The 18,356-nt window shown below is 42.1% G+C and overlaps 1 protein-coding gene across 1 annotated transcript in view; it reads right to left on the bottom strand.

Moving 5' to 3' along the window:
• Window positions 1-2,952: 2,952 nt before the first annotated feature.
• The window catches only part of RASGRF1 (Ras protein specific guanine nucleotide releasing factor 1), a 66,113-nt gene continuing 50,709 nt past the window's right edge, over window positions 2,953-18,356 (bottom strand). Inside the window, exons 20-27 of the mRNA XM_066592988.1 lie at window positions 17,980-18,040; window positions 16,247-16,350; window positions 12,831-12,915; window positions 11,072-11,269; window positions 8,485-8,564; window positions 6,503-6,620; window positions 5,795-5,863; window positions 2,953-4,124 (exon numbers count right to left, since the gene is read on the bottom strand). Coding sequence (XP_066449085.1) covers window positions 4,032-4,124; window positions 5,795-5,863; window positions 6,503-6,620; window positions 8,485-8,564; window positions 11,072-11,269; window positions 12,831-12,915; window positions 16,247-16,350; window positions 17,980-18,040 — 808 coding nt within the window. The 3' untranslated portion in view covers window positions 2,953-4,031. The remainder of the gene's footprint in view (window positions 4,125-5,794; window positions 5,864-6,502; window positions 6,621-8,484; window positions 8,565-11,071; window positions 11,270-12,830; window positions 12,916-16,246; window positions 16,351-17,979; window positions 18,041-18,356) is intronic.

Raw genomic sequence — 18,356 nt, forward strand, 5'->3', positions numbered from 1 at the left:
TACGTGCGGACGCCGGCCGGGCACAGGGTCGAATTCCGCTGCGGGCTCCCGCATGTGGAATCTGGCTCTGCCGTGTGCAGGCAGCCTAATAATTCCAGAGCTACTTATAAAGGCAGTCATATCAATCACTCATTTTATCAAGGGGTGGGATATATAAAGCTGAAAGTGAAGAGTCAGTTCTTATAGTTGATATATTGGAAACAGGAAGAATGGGCAAGTCTAAGGATCTGAGCAGCTTTAATAACAGCGAAATTGTACAGGCTAGACAGCTAGGTCAGAGCATCTCCAAAACAGTAGGTCTTGTGAAGTTCCTGGTATGTATGGAGTGGTTAGCATCTGCCAAAAGTGGCGCAAAGAAGGACAAGTGATGAACCAATGATAGGGTCATGACCGCCCATGACTCATTGATGTGTCTGTGGTGAGCGAGAGCTAGCAAATCTGGTCTGATCCCACAGAAGAGTTACTGTAGCACAAATTACTAAAATATTACTGCCGGCTATGATAGAACAGTGTTCCATCATACAGTGAAATGTGATTGTTCTCAGCAAGACAGACCAAGTAATCTTGTAGATGGGATACCTTTTAATGGCTAACAAAAAGACATGGTGTTATAGCGAGCTTTTGAATCCATTTAGGGTTCTTCTTCAGGCTTGAGGATGTCCATTAAGCCTGAAGAAGAACCCTGTGTAGGTTGGAAAGCTCGTTATAACACCATGTCTTTTTTTAGCCATTGAGACTGGGGTCACACGGGGCAGATTCCCGCCAGAAATCTCGCGGTTTGGACGCAGCAAAAACCGCGAGATTTCCGCCGGGAGAAGCGCCGCGGGAAAACCTGCGGCGGCTTTGAAGCGGCCCAGCCGCTCGCTCTTCCGCTGCGGCCAGCGCTCCCATAGAGGAGAGCGCGGCCGCAGCGGAAAGAAAAAAGAATGGACATGCTGCGGTCGGCAAAGCCACGCTGCAGCTGCGGTTTCGGACGGATTAACCGCAGCGGATTGGCCGTCCCGTGTGGACAAGATTTCTGAGAAATCTCGTCCACATGGCTGGCTAATCCCGAGATTAGCGGCCGCAGGCGGATTCGCCGTGCGGAAATTCCGGGCGGAATTTCCGCCGCAAATCCGCCCTGTGTGAACCCAGCCTAAAAGGTATCATATCTACAAGATTACTTGGTTTCTCTTGCTGGGAACAATCACATTTTGCTCTACTGGATAACAGGGCACTAAACTTTTTTCATCATACAGTAAATCGCAGCTTGCTGTGTAGTCACAGACCACAGTGCTTGCTGTCCACCACCGAAAGCGTCTGTAATGGGGATGTGAGCAGCAGAACTTGGCTATGAGCAATGGAAGAAGGAAGCTTGGTCTGATGATTCTCATTTTCTTTTACATCATTGGGATGGCCAGGTGCATGTGCACCACTTACCTGGAGAAAAGAAGGATATACTATAGTAAGAAGACAAGCCGGTGGAGGCAGTGTGATGCTAAGTGCAATGTTCTGCTGGGAAACCTGGCACTGATGTGGATGTTACTTTGAAACGTACCACCTACCTAAACAATATATAGACCAATGGCAGTGGTGTTCCCTAATAACAGTGGTCTCTTTCAGCAGAATAAAGCGCCCTGCCACACTGCAAGAATTGTTCAAGGATGGTTAGAGGAACATGACAAAGAGTTCGATGTGTTCACGTGGCCTCCAATTTCTGCAGATCTCAATCCGATCGAGCATCTGCGAGATGTGCTGGAAAAATAGGTCCAATCTATATATGCAGATCTGTATTCAGTAGGCTCAAAAACGCCATCCTATAGCCACTGTTGAAGCTTTTATAGCAGCCATATCTGTTGTCACCCAGCTTTTCCAGAAGCAGATATAATCAAAGAAAGCTAAACAGAATTTTTAACAACTGGACAGAAGAGGCTCTTTAAACAACTTTATCTGAACATACATTATAGATAAGCCTGGGGCAATACTGCATAGTGTATGTATATCTGCCAAGTGATTATTTTACACAGCTTAAAGCAGCACAATATCAGTTCTGGCACATTAATATTTTCCTTACTTGGCACAGATAAGTCTCCATTAAGACCTTTTAGGTATTTATTAAAAGGGTTTTTCCAGGGCTAAACTATTGAGCATCTATTCTTAGGATAGGTCATCAATAGATGATCAGCAGGGAGGCGATGCCTATGGCAACACTGATCAGATGATTGGATGTCTCATATTTAGCTGATATGTTGCTGATATCACATAGCGACATACACACTGTAGTGGTCCGAGATGGTATTGCAGGCACAGTTCCCAAACTGAGTCTGCAATACCATCTCAGGACATTGCAGTGCGTACTGAGCTTTGTGTTTCCTGCAACGCATCGGGTCTGTAAAATAGCCTGGCGATTTGCTGATTGTCAGGGTTCTTGTGCAGCAGACCTCTGCCAATCAACTACTGACCTATCCTAAGGCTAGATCCTCAAAAGTCAGTCCTGGAAAACCCCTTCAAGCTTTGCATTTGTTAAGCAGTGGCTGCACAGCAAGACAGCCTGTAGCCTGTGTGACACAGGCAGGTTCATGTTAAAGGGTAACTCTTTACAAACTTTCGACATGTCATAATGACATGTCAGAAGTTTTGATCATTGACGGGGGTCCGCATGCTGAGACCCCCACGATTGCTAAAACAAGAAGAAGCTCTCATCTGAGTGCTGAGCCCTTTTGACTGTCATTGCAAGTTGTGTATGGACTCTGTAGTCTTTCTATGGAGGCCATATACTGCTCCGAACAGTGATGGAAACAGATGAACAGGAACAATGCTCAGATGAGCACTTCTGCCTGTTCGTTTTAGTGATTGGTGGCCCTGCACCAATCAAAACTCCTGACATGTCAGAAGTTTGTAAAAAATGTAGTTACCCTTTAAACATATAGTATGACATATTTTCTGACTAAAGATCTCAATAAACAAGCTAGATTGGTGGTAACCCTGAGATAAAAGATTTATTAGCGAGAGGTAATCAGGAAACACTTTTTATAGTACAAAAAATAAAGAAAACAAAATGTAGCTGCAATTTTTTTTTCTCAACACTGAATGCTGGACCTCCCCGGCAGATTCAAGTGACCGTTCTGTGGACGTTCTTCCTAAACCAGCATCAGACCTTCTCTTTACACTGCTGAGCTAATTCCATATGCAACCACTGCTATAAGCCTTCTGCTGTAGCTCCCTACCTTGCTATGACGCTCTGATAGTAAAGCACTGGAATTCTCAGCCATTATAGCAGCCATAGGACCAGCCCACTATATCAGCTATTGTACCTTTGTACTTATCTAGATAATTTGTGCAATTTTGTTCACTGTTGCAGCCATGGACACATACTACTGCTCAAAGTCAACAAGACAAAGCTGGAGTAGAGTCCTGAATTTGCAAAACTGTAGCAATCTGCTGGACATGTGCCGTGCCATTCTAAGGCATGAGAGACTGGTCAATTCATGGAGCTGGTTCTGTACTGCAGAGCTGCGCTCACATTGCTATTATGAATGTGCCATCTTCTTCGGCTGCAGGATAGTATCACCTTTCTTTTCTCTGAGATGGAGTATTATACATGAACCACTATAGTTCACTATTAAAACCTCCCTCTGAAAGACACACAGAGCCATGAACCCCTCCATTCTAGCACGGCGGTGGAGGTGGTGACCGCTGGTTTGGTGGTGAGATGCTGCATGTCGACATGTTGCTTTATTCTTAAATTTACAGTCAATAGGAGGCAGCAGCAACTCTTCAGTCATTGCCAGAACAACACATGGTGCACTAGACCAGTGCTCCCAGTGAGAGGTATCTCAGTCTCCACCCTGGTCACTCTATCTAGGGGTGTCTTTGGGGAACATTGGGTGTGAGGGCATTGTGGGGTCTCCATGAGGAGCAGCTGGGTGTTTGGGATGGATGGAGACACAGACATCTCTGCCCCTGCTTGGTGACCCCTGCATAAAGGAATCTGGCGAGAGGCGTGGGGGGTCTGTACAATATGATACAGGCAGGTGAAAAGCAGCAAAATTTCAAGTGGGGAGTTTGGGCTCCAGGCGCAGAGAAGCTTCATAAAGACCCTCTTCATCCAGCACTCCTGTGGTGTCCAAGAGGTACTGTGTAACCTGTAACACAAGACCATAACATCATTGAACAATACTTGATATTAACATGTGTACAGTTACATCTCAATTACTGAACCCTATAAATTATGGGGGGCAGTAACGTCTTTCCTCCAGCCATAAAAAATGCACCGTGGACTGGCTCCTTTTCTTATCTATTCTTCGCATCTCTTTAGACTCCCTTCTACTTCCATCTTTAACACAACCCATCTTTATCAGGAACTCCCTCTGTGACATCATTGGCCCTCTACTATCTAATTATGGAGGACCGATGAGTTGCCATGTCTAGTATTGTAAAAGAAAAGAGATAATATACTGCAGTGCAATAGTACTGCAGTGCATTACCTGAGCAATCATAGAATTGCAGGTTCAAGCCCCCTACTGAAACATAGATAAAAGGTAAAAAAAATTAATATGATTCTTAAAACTGAAAGCAAAAAAAAAATAAAATAAAATACAATTCCTCTTTGCACACATTCCCTTTCTTTGTTTAAAATAAAACATAAAAAAACAAGTTTAGTATTACCGCATTACAGATGTGCCAGATCCTAAATCCTGGTATGAGTACCCCATGGACTGCACTCTAGAGGGTGCTTGCATTGTTGCCATATTGTTATTTTAATATGCAGTATAGTGTGTGATCATAGTTTTGGCTTAGGAATGCTGAGGAAAACTGAGTCTAGAGTAATGTTTCCAAGCCAAGTCTCCTACTCAAAGTACTCCAAACACTTTTTTTATCTTGTCTCCACCACAAGAATGGGTGTAGACCTGTGTTAGGAGGCTTGACGGGCTGCTCGCGCCCACAGGTGGTAATTGGCTGATGCAGCATTCACTGTCGGCGCTGTCCTTCCATTCCCGCTTCTAACATGTAGGCTTTGCTTAAACTGTTCCATGTTCGCCCTCCATCTCTGCTGGGGATGGGCTGCCGGCAGACTGTAATGGAATGCGCCTCGCTGACGGGCAGGCAAGTGTGTGCTCAGCTGTTGATGGGCGGCATGTAATGCATGCCTTGCAGCAGGCACACAGAACCACAGGGTACTGCCATCGTCGCTGTCCCTGCACGTCCAGCCAGTTACTCTCCTGGTCGCCCTCAGCACGGAACTAGACGCTGCACTGTAACTGCTCAGCTGTCACTCGGTTCCTGGCCATGCTGCAAGATACAAGCATGCCACACTTCCATTCTGCCCGTCAAGAGCATGCCACTGTCAGTCAGACTGCTGTGAATCCCAAACCATAACCCTAACCCTAACCTGCCCTTAACAGGCTGCCACTGTGCGCTCCGCTGTAAGTGTTCACGGTCCGACTGCAACACAGCCAATAGGAAGCTAGGGGCATGTTGGGGGAAGTTCCTACTAGCGAAAAGCTGTCAAACCCCTAGCTTCCAGTGGAGACAAGATACAACAGTACGTGCATCATGTATAGAGGGTTAAAAATCTATGCTCTAGAGCGGAAGACATTGTTGGCACTCTTCAATTTGGCTAATAGATGAGGGTACAGTACCTTCTAAATTCAAAGTCCTTCAGTAAAGTATTTGGAAATATATATTTTTATTTTAGACCAGACAACCTATTTGAAGAGCAGACGGCAACAGTTGGGTTTATTGATTAGAAGGACTGACAGACAAGAATGGATGGCTGATGTACATCTAGAATTGCGGTAGAAGGCTTCTTTACCTTAGGCTGATGTTCAATCTTGTAGGATGTCTGCTGAAACTGCCTTATCTCCCGAATGATATGTGAAATCTGAGACAAATACAAAACATTGAAACAATCAGTATTAAGAAACAGCTGAGTAAATGGAAGGAAATTGTGCCCAGTAGTGAGCACATATATAAGGCACAATAGTAGCAAAAGCAAACCAAAGGAGAACACATCTATAACCTGTTCTGGAGATAGAGGAAATATCTTGTAGCATTAAAAACAAAATTTATCCCACTTTAGGGCTTATTCACGTGGGCATTTTTACATCCGCGTGCTGTCATTGGCGTTATGCAGGCACGCGTATTTTTACTGAGGTTCTGTGTTAACAAAATCACAGAATGTCCTATTCTGACCCGATTTCTCAGATGTCTGTCACCCGTTCATCTGTGTGTACTCCATCTTTCACAAGTCATTGCTAAGCAATGCTCTAAAAAATGGGTTCAATTTAATTTTTTGGTTCGTGAGAAAAAAAGCAATGACACACAAAACTAATGGATGGACGCATGCAGAGCATAAAGATGCAATAAGGAGTAACATTAGTCCCTTTTTCATGGACCACAATGGAAACATTTGTCTGAATAAGCCCCAAGTGAAGAAACAATGAAGTACTTCCTTTACGTTTATTCATGTCATTTATTCATAAAACACTATCTGCTTTGTTTCTGTATTTGTGAATCTCACCATCCTCATCTTCGAGAAGTTGACCAGACCATCCTCTGTGTAATTTGGGGTTCCTTCCTCTATAAAAGCCAAATCAGTTAGGTACATTCCCAGGTATGGCACGCAGGGAGGGTCACAGCTGGGGACAGAAGAGAAGCCCAGATATGATCTGGTTCTTTATGCAGTTACAACATAGCAACAAGACAATTGCTAACCACTCACGTAAGGCTGGTACCTCTGCCAATTGCTGTTGGCAATACACATTGGGATACCTTATTCATAGGGATACCTTAAGTGCTCTAGAAAAGCCCAGATAACAGATCTCGCTGTATGCGAGCATCAAGTGTAATAAATGGTGAGAATTCACAATGAATTCACTATTTGCACAATGAATATTTATACAATTTTCCAATATACTTTCTGCATCAGCTCCTCGTGGCTTTCAACATATCTGCTTGCTGTCATTCAATAAAAACCTTCATAATTCTGTTATGGGCATGTGATGGACACACAGGTGCAGGACTGAGTACAGTTACAGTTATCAGTGTTGTTTCTTCTACACAATAACAATTCCTATTGAATGACAGCAAGCAGAGATCTTGAAAGCTGAAAAATTCATACAAAAATTATATTAGAATTATGATATATTAGTATTCATGATACAATTAATAAGTGCTGAAACCTGAATACCCCTTTAACCCCTTGCTTGACTCCATCATCAGACATGCGTTTGGGAGAAAAAATGTAAATTGGTCTCTAAAGCATGCCATGCGACGTCCGAGAGCGCCTCGGGTCCCACTAAAATCAATGGGAGAGGATTCCTTCACCACTGCGGGGAGTCCCCTTATTGCTGAACACTGTGACAATTCACCCCGCGCATGCCGGCAGCCCATTGCTTTCAATGGAGCGGCTGTATTGCCGCTCCATTGAATTCAATGGGCAAACATCGTTGTTTATATCCACAGAATAAAAAAATTATATATATATATATATATATATATATATATACACACTCACCTCTCCGCCGCTGTCGGGGTCCGGTGGGTGTTCCCGCTTGGCATCCCGGCTCTGTACTGAAGATCTTGCAGTCACAGGGAATTTAAAATCCCTGCCGGCTGAAAGCACTGTGTCTGATTGGCTGAACGCTCATCAAATCACAAGCAGCGCTCAGCCATTAATTGAATGACAGCTGAGCGCTGCCTGTGATTGGTCACAGCGCTCAGCCAATCACAGGCAGCGCTCGGCCATTCATTTTTATTTTTTACACAAGCTAGGGATGATTTTCAGGGAAGGACTTATATTTCAAGCCCTTCCCCCCAAATCACTGCTGGGGTTGCCTGCATCCCATTGCTTTCAATGGGGCCGGCGGCTGTAGCATCATATCTCTTAAACTATAATAAATATTCTTTAAAACATTACACTCTTAAGTTCAGAAAAAATCATAGAATTTAAATTGCTAATAAAAAAGTGACATTTTTTAACCCGTAAATAACTAAAAAATACGTCACTTAAACACCGCGGTAAAAAGAAATGGCAATTTACATCAATGTCAAATCATAGCACAGGATACTATTATTAATCAACATGCTATGTATCTTAACGAATCCTTTATTTCTCTGTACTGCTCATGACTTATGATAAATAAATAGAGATGAGCGAACGTACTCGTTTCGAGTAATTACTCGATCGAGCACCGCGATTTTCGAGTACTTCCGTACTCGGGTGAAAAGATAGCGGTGCTCGGGCGAAAAAGGGGCGTGGCCGAGTAGGTTCGCTCATCTCTATAAATAAATCAAAGTTAAAAAAATAAATGCGTCACTTAAGTGGTTAAATAAGATATCGTCTATTACCTTTTTACTGCTTAATACAAGTTCTACTCTACAGTGTAGGTCTCCCCTATTGCACATTTCCTGTTTAGTAATTAATAGATAAACCCCGCTGCTGTTGAACCGGTTTACTTTCCAGGTCAGTATACAACAATTATACAAAAACCAAAATCTTACTTCTTCAAGGCCTCTCTCAGATTTTTGAATCGCCCTTCTGAAGACACCAACTTCTGAAGTCTGTCAATTAAGGTTTTTGTCTATTAGGAAGAAAATATTACGATTTAGAGAAGAGGTAGTTCCATTATTATTAAATTGACACAAATGCAGTATACAAGCAAATATGTTACAGTATGCAATTCGCATAACTTCTGAGACGCAGTGAATTCTGCACGACATCACGTATGTCTAATTAAGGAGATAGATGGATTGCTGGAATTTAAATCTGGTATTGAGAAAAAATAGCTAGAGTGCTGAATGCCTGGTGAATATGAATTGGCAATGGGGAAGCTGAGCCGTTACCAGCAAGAAGGAAAGCTGGGGTGGAAGTCAGTATATGTACAAGGGATGACCACCTGCCTTCCCAGCATAGAATCACTGAACACATTTTTTTTTGTTGATCAGTTTCAGTGTGAATCCACATTAGAACAAGAAAATCAAGTGATCTGAACGACATCAGTGCTAGAGTAGCTGGTGCCAATATTTCATACACTGCCAACCTCGTGGGGTCCTCTCGATACTGAGAATGTTGTTAATGAGGTAAAACATCTAGCGAAAGGGAATCCTGTGGATATAAACAACTCCTCGATGCAAAGAGTCAGAGGAGGATGTAAAAAATTATTGTGACAAAGAGTAAAGCAAATAGCACCCAAACACAGCACAGATGCTCCAATTAGGCTGTCTGAATGCACAACTCTTCGTTCTTTAGTACAGATGGACTTTAACAGAAGACGGCCAGCTTTAGGGCCATTGCTGGTTTAGAGAAACAGAAAATCAAGACTACAGTGGTCAAAAATGAGTGCAAAAACTGGACCATTGAGCATTGGATAAACATCACCTGGTCAGAGGAATCCAGATCTCTATTGCACCGTGCTGATGAGAGGGTCAGAATTTGGCACAAGCAGCATTAATCGATGAACCCTTCCTGTCAGCTTTTCAGAGACAATATTCCCGCAGAGCAATTTTAGCACCCAGTGCCACGACAAACTGCTGCTGTTCTGAAGACCAAAAGTGGTCCAATTATAGCTAGGCTTTTTTTGTTTAACCAAGGGCAAAGCCTGGTATCTAAATACTTAAACAAAAGTGGCTTGATGACATGCACTCTGGTATGCGGTACCTCCTAGCTATGACTCTTTATGTCATGGTCCACAATAAGAACCAATGCAGTTAGGCCTCATGTCCACAAGCAGGTGGGACCCTGCCTGCGGCAGAGGACCCTGCTTACATGTCCAGGTCTTCCTTTTTCTGTACTGCAGATGTGTGCGGAAGCGCTAGCACACATGCGCGATAACGTTTTTTTGTTTTCAAACTCCTGCTTTTCCACGGAATCCGCGACTCGTCCATAATGTCAATTGCGGACGGGCCGCGAATCGGACAGCTTCCATTGACTTCAATGAAAGCCTGTTACACCTGTCTGCTCATAGTGAACTTTGCCAGCACACCTTGTTCTGTCCAGACTAGCCAGGGTTAACATCTCCTGTGCCTTCCAGTCAGGTTAATTACCCTGCTATGTGTCTGAGATGTGTGCTGGTGATTGACAGGTCTATCTACCTATCGGCTCCTCCCACCTCACTATATAATCCAGCTCATGCTGCCTGGGAGGGGCCGATTATTGTTCTGATTCTCTTGTCCTTTGGACCTTGCTATTGTCTGCTTTACTTTCTGTTATCTGCCAGGCCTGTGCGCTAAACCTTGCTTTTATTTTCAGTTTTCAGTGTCTGCTGAGTAGTCCAGCTACTCTGACCTGCTGGTAATCTGGCCCTGGTACTTTGTGCCATTCCCTCAGTCTTCTAGCCTGTCTGCCTCATTTGGTATCCTGCTTCTGTCAGCTTGTCCGCTAGACCTCGCTGTTATCAGCCAGGGTTTTTCATTCCTCCTCTGTTTGTTTCTTGCCTCTGTCAGCTTGTCTGCTAGACCTCGCTGTTATCAGCCAGGCCTTACCATCTGCCTCTGTTCTGTTTGTATTGTTTTGTGTTGGTTCTTGTCATCTGCCTTTCCTGTCGGTGCTAGTGGGTAGTTGTCTCTTGCATAGGTACTGTGGTCCCTGCCTGTCCCCCTTAGTAAACGTAGGGTCAGAGTTGACAGCCTGGACATGTCCACCATCGGGGCTATCTCCAGGAAGGAACAGTGGCATGGATGTAGATCAGGGAGCCCCGCGCCGTGCGTACCTAAGCACCCCACTAGTACCATAACAAAGCCGTCCATGTGGGAACCGCAGCAAAATGGAGCATGCTGCGATCTGTTTTCCGAACCAAAAAGTCCGCGAAACAAATCCACATGCTTTAATTCAGCTGCGGACGCCCATGCTTCCCTATGGGCAGCTTGAATTGTGGATCTTTAAATCCGCCTGTGGACATAGCCCTTAAAGTTAAGCACTAGATCTCAAAAGAACAATATGAAGACAGAGCAAAGAGTATTTTAGGGCCTTTTTTTGTATCTTAGTATTTGCCCTGTTCTCTCTACTTTATCTTCAGACACTCCTTTCAATGCTAAACTTTGGAACCAGTGGCTTGTTGGGTTCAAATTTGTAAGAATTTTACTGTATTACCTGTTTAGATACTTTGATCCAGGTTCTCTTTAGCCGGAATATCGCGCTGCGATTCAGTGATGATGTAATCTCCAGAACAGCGTTGTAATTGTGTAGACACCGACAAATATCAGCCACCGCCACCCACTTCTCAATGGTACATCCTCGTATGGCTGGCTCTTCGCTCCGGAGGATTTCAGTGGCAATCAGGTTACTCATCTGTCACATCCCATAAATTTGGTTACTATATTTTAAGACTTGGTGTTTCTGATGAATGACGTTATTAGCTGTACATTACAGGTTGACAATTCTATAAGACTGCTGCTCCACATTGAGATTTATTGAAAACTGTAGCATTACCTTGCACACACCTTTAACCCATTTACGACCAGCCACTGTATATATACGGCGGCTGGTCCTGGGCTTAGAGGACAACCGATTGTAAAAATACCGTGGTGCTCTAAGTCTCCTGCTCTGCAATCAGTCAGAGACAGGAACGGGTTATCAGCTGTTAGTGACAGCTGATAACCCGGAGCAGATGGCAGGAGGGGTTTTTAACCCTTCCTGCCTTCTGCTTCCCCTATATACAGTTCTCAATGAGCACTGTCTGGGCAAAGTGAAAGTAAGAAGTTCTTTCACTACGGGAGCCTCGGGGGGTCATGTGACCTCCCGGGATTCCCTGCTACTGCAGAGCTGGAGGGTCAGACTTAGACCCTGGCAGCTCTGCAGGTGACTAATGTCACCACAGGGGTTGCTTTCCCCTATAATTAGGGCTCCTATGGACGCCCCAGCTACAGTGGGAAAATGTCAAATAAAGTTAAAAAAAAAAAGTGTGTCCCCCAGAGGTCTTATATGATGTCATGGAGGAGACAGATAGTAAAAAACACAATTACATAAACAAGTAAAACAAAATGACAGAATAAAATAACAATACATACATAAGAAAGAGAATAACACAAAGCAGACGCCAACAAAAACCGTCGCCGTATGCGCCCTGTGAACCAAAACCATACATACTATATATCAAAACGTCCGAAATAAATAGAGGAACCCATTTCCATACTTTATTTTAGTGTAAATATAAAAATAATTAAAAAAAAAACTATAAATGTTAAAAAAATCATTTTTTTTAGCATTTTACCCCCAATAAAACGAAAAAACGGAAAAAAAGTCAGTGAAAAAGATATTAAAAAAATAGTCCTATATGTCACGGAAAAAAAACGCTGCAAAAATAATTTTGGTAGCTAAAGGAAAAAAAAATAGAGCAGTAAAACCGCCACATGGGTAAAATCCCTAAAAAACAACCTGGTCCTTAAGGGGTTAATGGTTGCCTATGGGGAAAATATGCATCAACCACAAGAACTGCAATCAACTATCCATTACAGCAACCACCAAACATTGGTATTCTTCTGTTTTTTTGCCAGATGCCTGCAACATTTTTCCTCATCGGGAAACTTTGAAGCCATGTATGAATTGGAGCAATTTCGCCGGAAGTTGCCATGGAGCTTTAATACTTTTACCAATGTTGGCATTTCATAAGAGTTCATAGAAGGTTAGAGTACTTGTTGTATATGCTAAGTATACTAACATTATAACAGCCCATTTAGCAGCACTGAGCAAACGCTAATACAGAAGAAGCGGTCTTTATGCATGTGACTTATAATGTCTAAAATACATGCGCAGGCAAACCGCCATTAGATAATGTGATTCACACCAATGCAATCTGATAGCATTAGTTATCTTACTGCTACAAACATATTGTAGTTCAGCACTGACTCACATGGTTGAAGTGGTTGCTTGTGCCCATGATATAGGGTGTCTTCTCATTCTTTTCTGCTTTCATCCAGCCCTGACCAAAAAATTCTCTGTAGGAAAAATAACAGCAAATGGATATTTGATCGAACTGAAGACAAGAGAAACTATATAAATAAGTGGAACAACTGGTGATGATTATGATGGGAAGGAGGCTTTGGTATTTACTACCATGGTATGATCATTTACAAGTAACGTGTAAAGCCACTCATACATGTTGAAACGTCTCAGACGCCGATCATCAGTGAGACCTCTCCTGTTTGTAAGACCCACTCTGTGAACGGCTTTGGTTTTTTAAGTGCTCCATATACGGTGCCAGTTTAATAAACTCTTTTGATCAAAGATCATAGTGAATATGGCCAGATTAACTAAAAAGTGTTTTAAAGGGGTTTTCTGCAATCAATGTTTATTACCTATCCACAGGATAGGTCATAAATGTCTGATAACTGGGATCCCCAAAGCAAGGATCCCTGCTGATCACTTGAACGGAGGCCCCTAGTCCTTGATTGCTCCTCACTGCTTAAATAGAGCGGTGATCTCGCATGCACAGTCCTGCTCCATTCAAAGTCTATGGGACTGATAGACAAAGGCGAATGCAGTGCTCAGCTGTTACTGTTAGCTCAAAACATACTGAATGGAGTTTGAGGGAGCGTCACTTTCATTTAAAGATTGTAGACACCTTTGGGAGGGTAATTTGTTTTCAGTTCAATGCATTTATTTTGGGCTGGCAATCACTTTTACAATGAGGTTTAATTAAAAATGTTGATTGTTCTCAGTAAGAGAAATCATGTGATCTTGTGGATATGATAACTTTTAATGGCTAACAAAAATACATGATATTAATGCAAGCTTTCTGAACTCACAGGGTCCTTCCTCAAGGCATAATGAAATGGTTCTGAAGAGGTATATGTATATATATATATATATATATATATAAAATATATATATATATATATATATATATACATATACATACTTATGACAAGGCACAGACCTGGTGGGATTAATTTGCACTTAAAAGAATACTACAACAGAAATACAAACATAGATGTGAAGGTTTTATGGTCCCTGAATTAGTGTTAAGAGATCATCAGGTCAGCAGTGTTATCTGTGCTATAGATTTCTCATACTTCCCAGTCACCATGAATCCTTTTGAAGAATTTAACCCTTTGTTGAAAGTGTCAAAAGTTGTTATAAATTTGTATTCCCAAATTCTTCTGTGGCTTTGTGATTTGAAACTGCCTTTCAATGTAATAACTTTCCTGTCTTTCATGTTGTGTCCTTGATTGGAAAAGTGCTCAGCCACAAGGAATTCTATCTTTCTCTGTTTAATTGTGTGGCGATGAGATCTCATCCTCGCTTTAGGTTTCTCCAACATAAAGTCCCCCAACAGGAGATTTACTGCACAGGATCAGGTACACAACATCAGACGTGGAACATGTGAATGTCTCAGGGATCTTATGTTGAACTGTTTGTCTTCTGAAGTTTCAATGTATCACTGTAAGGCCTCCTTCACACAAACGTTTTTATCACGTCTAAGTTAGCCATGCAATTAAATCGCAACCATCTCTGCCACAAATCACATGAACGAAGAATAGCTGCGACTACGTCACGGCTATTATTCGCGATTATTCTATCTATTCACATGGCTGGCTGCAGGGAAATTGCGCCACAGCCTCGAAATCCCTCAGTAGGCAGAACTACTAGTACAGACTTTTAACCCATTAAGAACCAAGCGCCGTAAATATACGGCGCTTGGTCCCGGGCTTAAAGCCCACCTCGATAGTAAAATTACAGCGGAGGCTTAAGCCTCCTGCCTCTGCAATCAATCAGAGACAGGTTGGGTTATCAGATGTTAGTGACAGCTAATAACCCGGAGGAGAAGGCATGAGGGGTTTTTAACCCTATCTGCCTTTTCCTTCCCTGAGTACACAGTGCTCAATGAGCGCTGTGTACTGGAAAGTGGAAGTGTAACTTTCACTACGGGAGCCGGGAGGTCACGTGACCGCCGGGATTCCCTGCTAGTGCAGTGCTGGAGGGTCATACTAGACTCTGACCAGCTCTGCTAATGACTAATGTCACTACAGGGGATGTTTTTCCCTGTAACTGGGGCTCCTATGGATGCCCCAGCTACAGTGGGAAAGTGTCAAATTAAATTTTAAAAAATGGGAATGTCCCCCAGATGTCTTATATGATGTCATGGGGGACATAGATAGTAAAAAACAAAATTACATACATGAGTAAAACAAAATTACAGAATAAAAAAAAAAAAATATATATATATATAAAAAAGAAAATAACCCAAAGCCGACACAAACCAAAACTGTCGCCATATGCGCCCTGCAAACCAAAACCATACATATTGTATATCAAAACGTCCAAAACAAAATCAGGAACCCGTTCCCATACTTTATTTTAGCATAAATATACTAATTTAAAAAAGAAACTATAAATTGTAAATAATTTTTTTTTAGCTTTTTACCCCCAATAAGACTAAAAAACGAAACAAAAAGTCAGTGAAAAAGACATTAAAAAATTGCCCTATATGTCACAGAAAATAATGCAGCAAAAAAAATTTTGTTAGCTAAAGGAAAAAAAAATAGGGCAATAAAACTACCACATGGGTAAAATCCCTAAAAGTGTCTGGTCTTTAAGGTACAAAACAGCCTGGTCCTTAAAGGGTTAAATGCTTGCTAAACTACCTCCCCCTCCCTTTTTCTGATGGCTCCCATAGGAGTCTATGGAGCTTGATGTATTGTTCGGTCTAAAGATAGTGCAAGACTTATATTTTTCGGTAGAATGGAATTTCGGTCCCTGAAATCACACGCTTACGTGCTATATTTTTCTGCTTGATTATTTTTGTGCGCCAATTTGAATGAATCCATAGAAAACCATTGGTTCTGATGGTCGCAATTTTTTTTGCGTGGCTAGTTTAGTTGTACAAAAATGTACATGAGTATGAGGCCCAAGTCTCTATAAGAGATCTGTCATTGAGCCTGGACAGACATCTTAGTTTTTAGCTCTTAAACTTTGTTGCTGTCATAAATTAGCTGAAGGAGCAGAGGGAAACTAAGCAGTCAGTCCAGCGTTACTGACAGATCTCCTATTGAGATGTATAGTGCCTATATATAGTGTCTATGACAAACACTGCTACATTCTTAATTAAACCCTACTGTAAAATGATTTTACATGAAAATTGCATTAAAATCCCATTAAAGTTACAAAGGAGAATCCTTCCTATTTTTGACTGTGTACAGTATCTAAGCTGGCTACCACAGCTACAGCCTGATCAGGCAAAACATAGCTGCCAACACAATAACTGCTGATGGACTGTGTATATGGAGTAAACTACGTGATGGTATTTTACAAGTTACTGTGGCTCACTCGTAGGGGATCTTCTTGAAGATCAGATGATCTAGTAACGTTACTTGTTCTGCAATCTCCAGAGCAGAGAGCGACTCAAATGGTTCCACAGGAGTGCTGAACTCCTACAAGGCAACATTAGAGACAGCACATCACATTATTTCCAATATGTCCATTATTGGATGTTTTCTAAACACCATATAAAGATTTATGCAAAGCTCACATCATATTTATGCCCTATGGGCTCTCAGAATTAGGAAGCATTCACATTCATGTTTCCGGGTTTATATGAGGGGTTCCCTCTGAATCCCTGAAAAAAGTATTCAAACAAAACCCCTAGATGGAACCATTCACTTGTATTGCTGAGATGGAGACCATCAGAATGCCTAAAATGAACGGATCAATGCTGAAAAGGAGACCTATTGGTATCCGTTTCAGCAATAAAAGTGAATGGTTCTATTTGAATCCCCTTTTCTGGGATTCAGAAGGAACCACTGCCGTAAACCCAGAAGAGTAATGTGAATGCTCCCTTACCCAATGACTGACATGTAGTATCACAAGGTCACAATTTCCACATGTTAATTAATGAGGTTAATAGACTTGAATTAGGAGTGCCATCTTTTTCCACACATGTTCTCACTGTCTTATAAGATTTGGAGGAGAAGGTCCTATGCTTCATATTTCGTGGTCATGGTTTTCTCAGAGACTTATGGTCATGTTGTAATGGGGAATACATTATATTAACAATTTACTCTGGTAGAACATAAGCTTTGAGTAACATCTGAAAAGAAGGGTAGACGATGGTGGCAGTGGATGTATTTGTTAAATTTGGTAATTACTTATTTTGTTTAAGAGGTTGTACAGAAATTTAAAGTTATCCCCTATCCACATAACTTTCTGATCCATGTGGTCCAACTTCTAGAAGTCCTGATGGTCTCCATATGAATGAAGCAATGGTCACACATGTGTGCTGACGCTTTTTCATTTTAATGACTGCACTGGAAATTGCAACTGGCTCTTTGCTCATGTGGGAACTATTGGGACCTCTGTTCTCAGGATCGGTAGAGGTCCCAGTGGTTGGTCCACCGATCATGACGTTATTTCCCATCCTGTGGCTATGTGGTAACTTTAGATTTTGATACAACCTCTTTAACAGTAAAGGGCCTTTTACACAGCTCGATGACTGGGCATGTATGTTCACCTGAATGTCCGTTTGCTGATCATCAGGTCAAGTAAATGTCCATATCTAGTATCAAACATGCCAAACAACATTACATTTGTCAACATTTTGTATAACACCAAATCCCAGTGCAACATGTGAATACTTAACATTCTAAATTCATAAGAACTAGGGGGAAGTGAGGGTCAATATTTTCAAGAGGGATACCGGTATTTACAAGTTATTATGCTATGGCAAAAGCTCATTACATATATTTAAGATGCAGAAAAAGTAGCAACAATATGTAAGGCTCTGTACACACTTTTGTTAGGTTCCCAGTACTTAGACGGAATGATTATTACTGTCTTGGCCACCATAAATATAACAAATCTAATAAACGCCATTATAAGTCAACTGCGTCTGTAAGTATTTGTCAGCACCAATTCAAAAAACAGATTCGACATGGCTCCATTATAAATAGGAGGAAAAATGCTAATGTCAACAGAACCAAAACCAGACACCATTTCCATTATCATACCGGCTATATAATAAAACCGATATACTGATTTTCCACAATATTCTTCATAGCACGTACCATGTGTTCAATCTCTTCCAACGTGACCTGACTATCTCCAGGATCCTCCTGTGTCAATGTGCTGACAAGAGAATATATTATTAGTACAGTCATTCCTATCTGTGATTGTTCAGATATTGACGACAATATCAATATACAGGTACAGTATGTTTACTGCAGCAGAGCAGATCAGCTTTCAGTAGTTTAGGAAGATCAGACTAGAGAAGCACTGTGATTGGCTGGTGCTCGATCCAATCACAGCACTTACTTACACAGCACTGACGGCAGGGGAATTCAAAGCTGAGCAGGGAGATGACAGCGGAAAAAAGTCTCAAGCGGCTTGCCGTACCACCGAGGAGACCATCGTGCCGGGGACACAGATGCCAGCTGGGAGGTGA

Source organism: Eleutherodactylus coqui, chromosome 2, assembly GCF_035609145.1.
Source record: "Eleutherodactylus coqui strain aEleCoq1 chromosome 2, aEleCoq1.hap1, whole genome shotgun sequence".
Taxonomy (NCBI): Eukaryota; Metazoa; Chordata; class Amphibia; order Anura; family Eleutherodactylidae; genus Eleutherodactylus; species Eleutherodactylus coqui.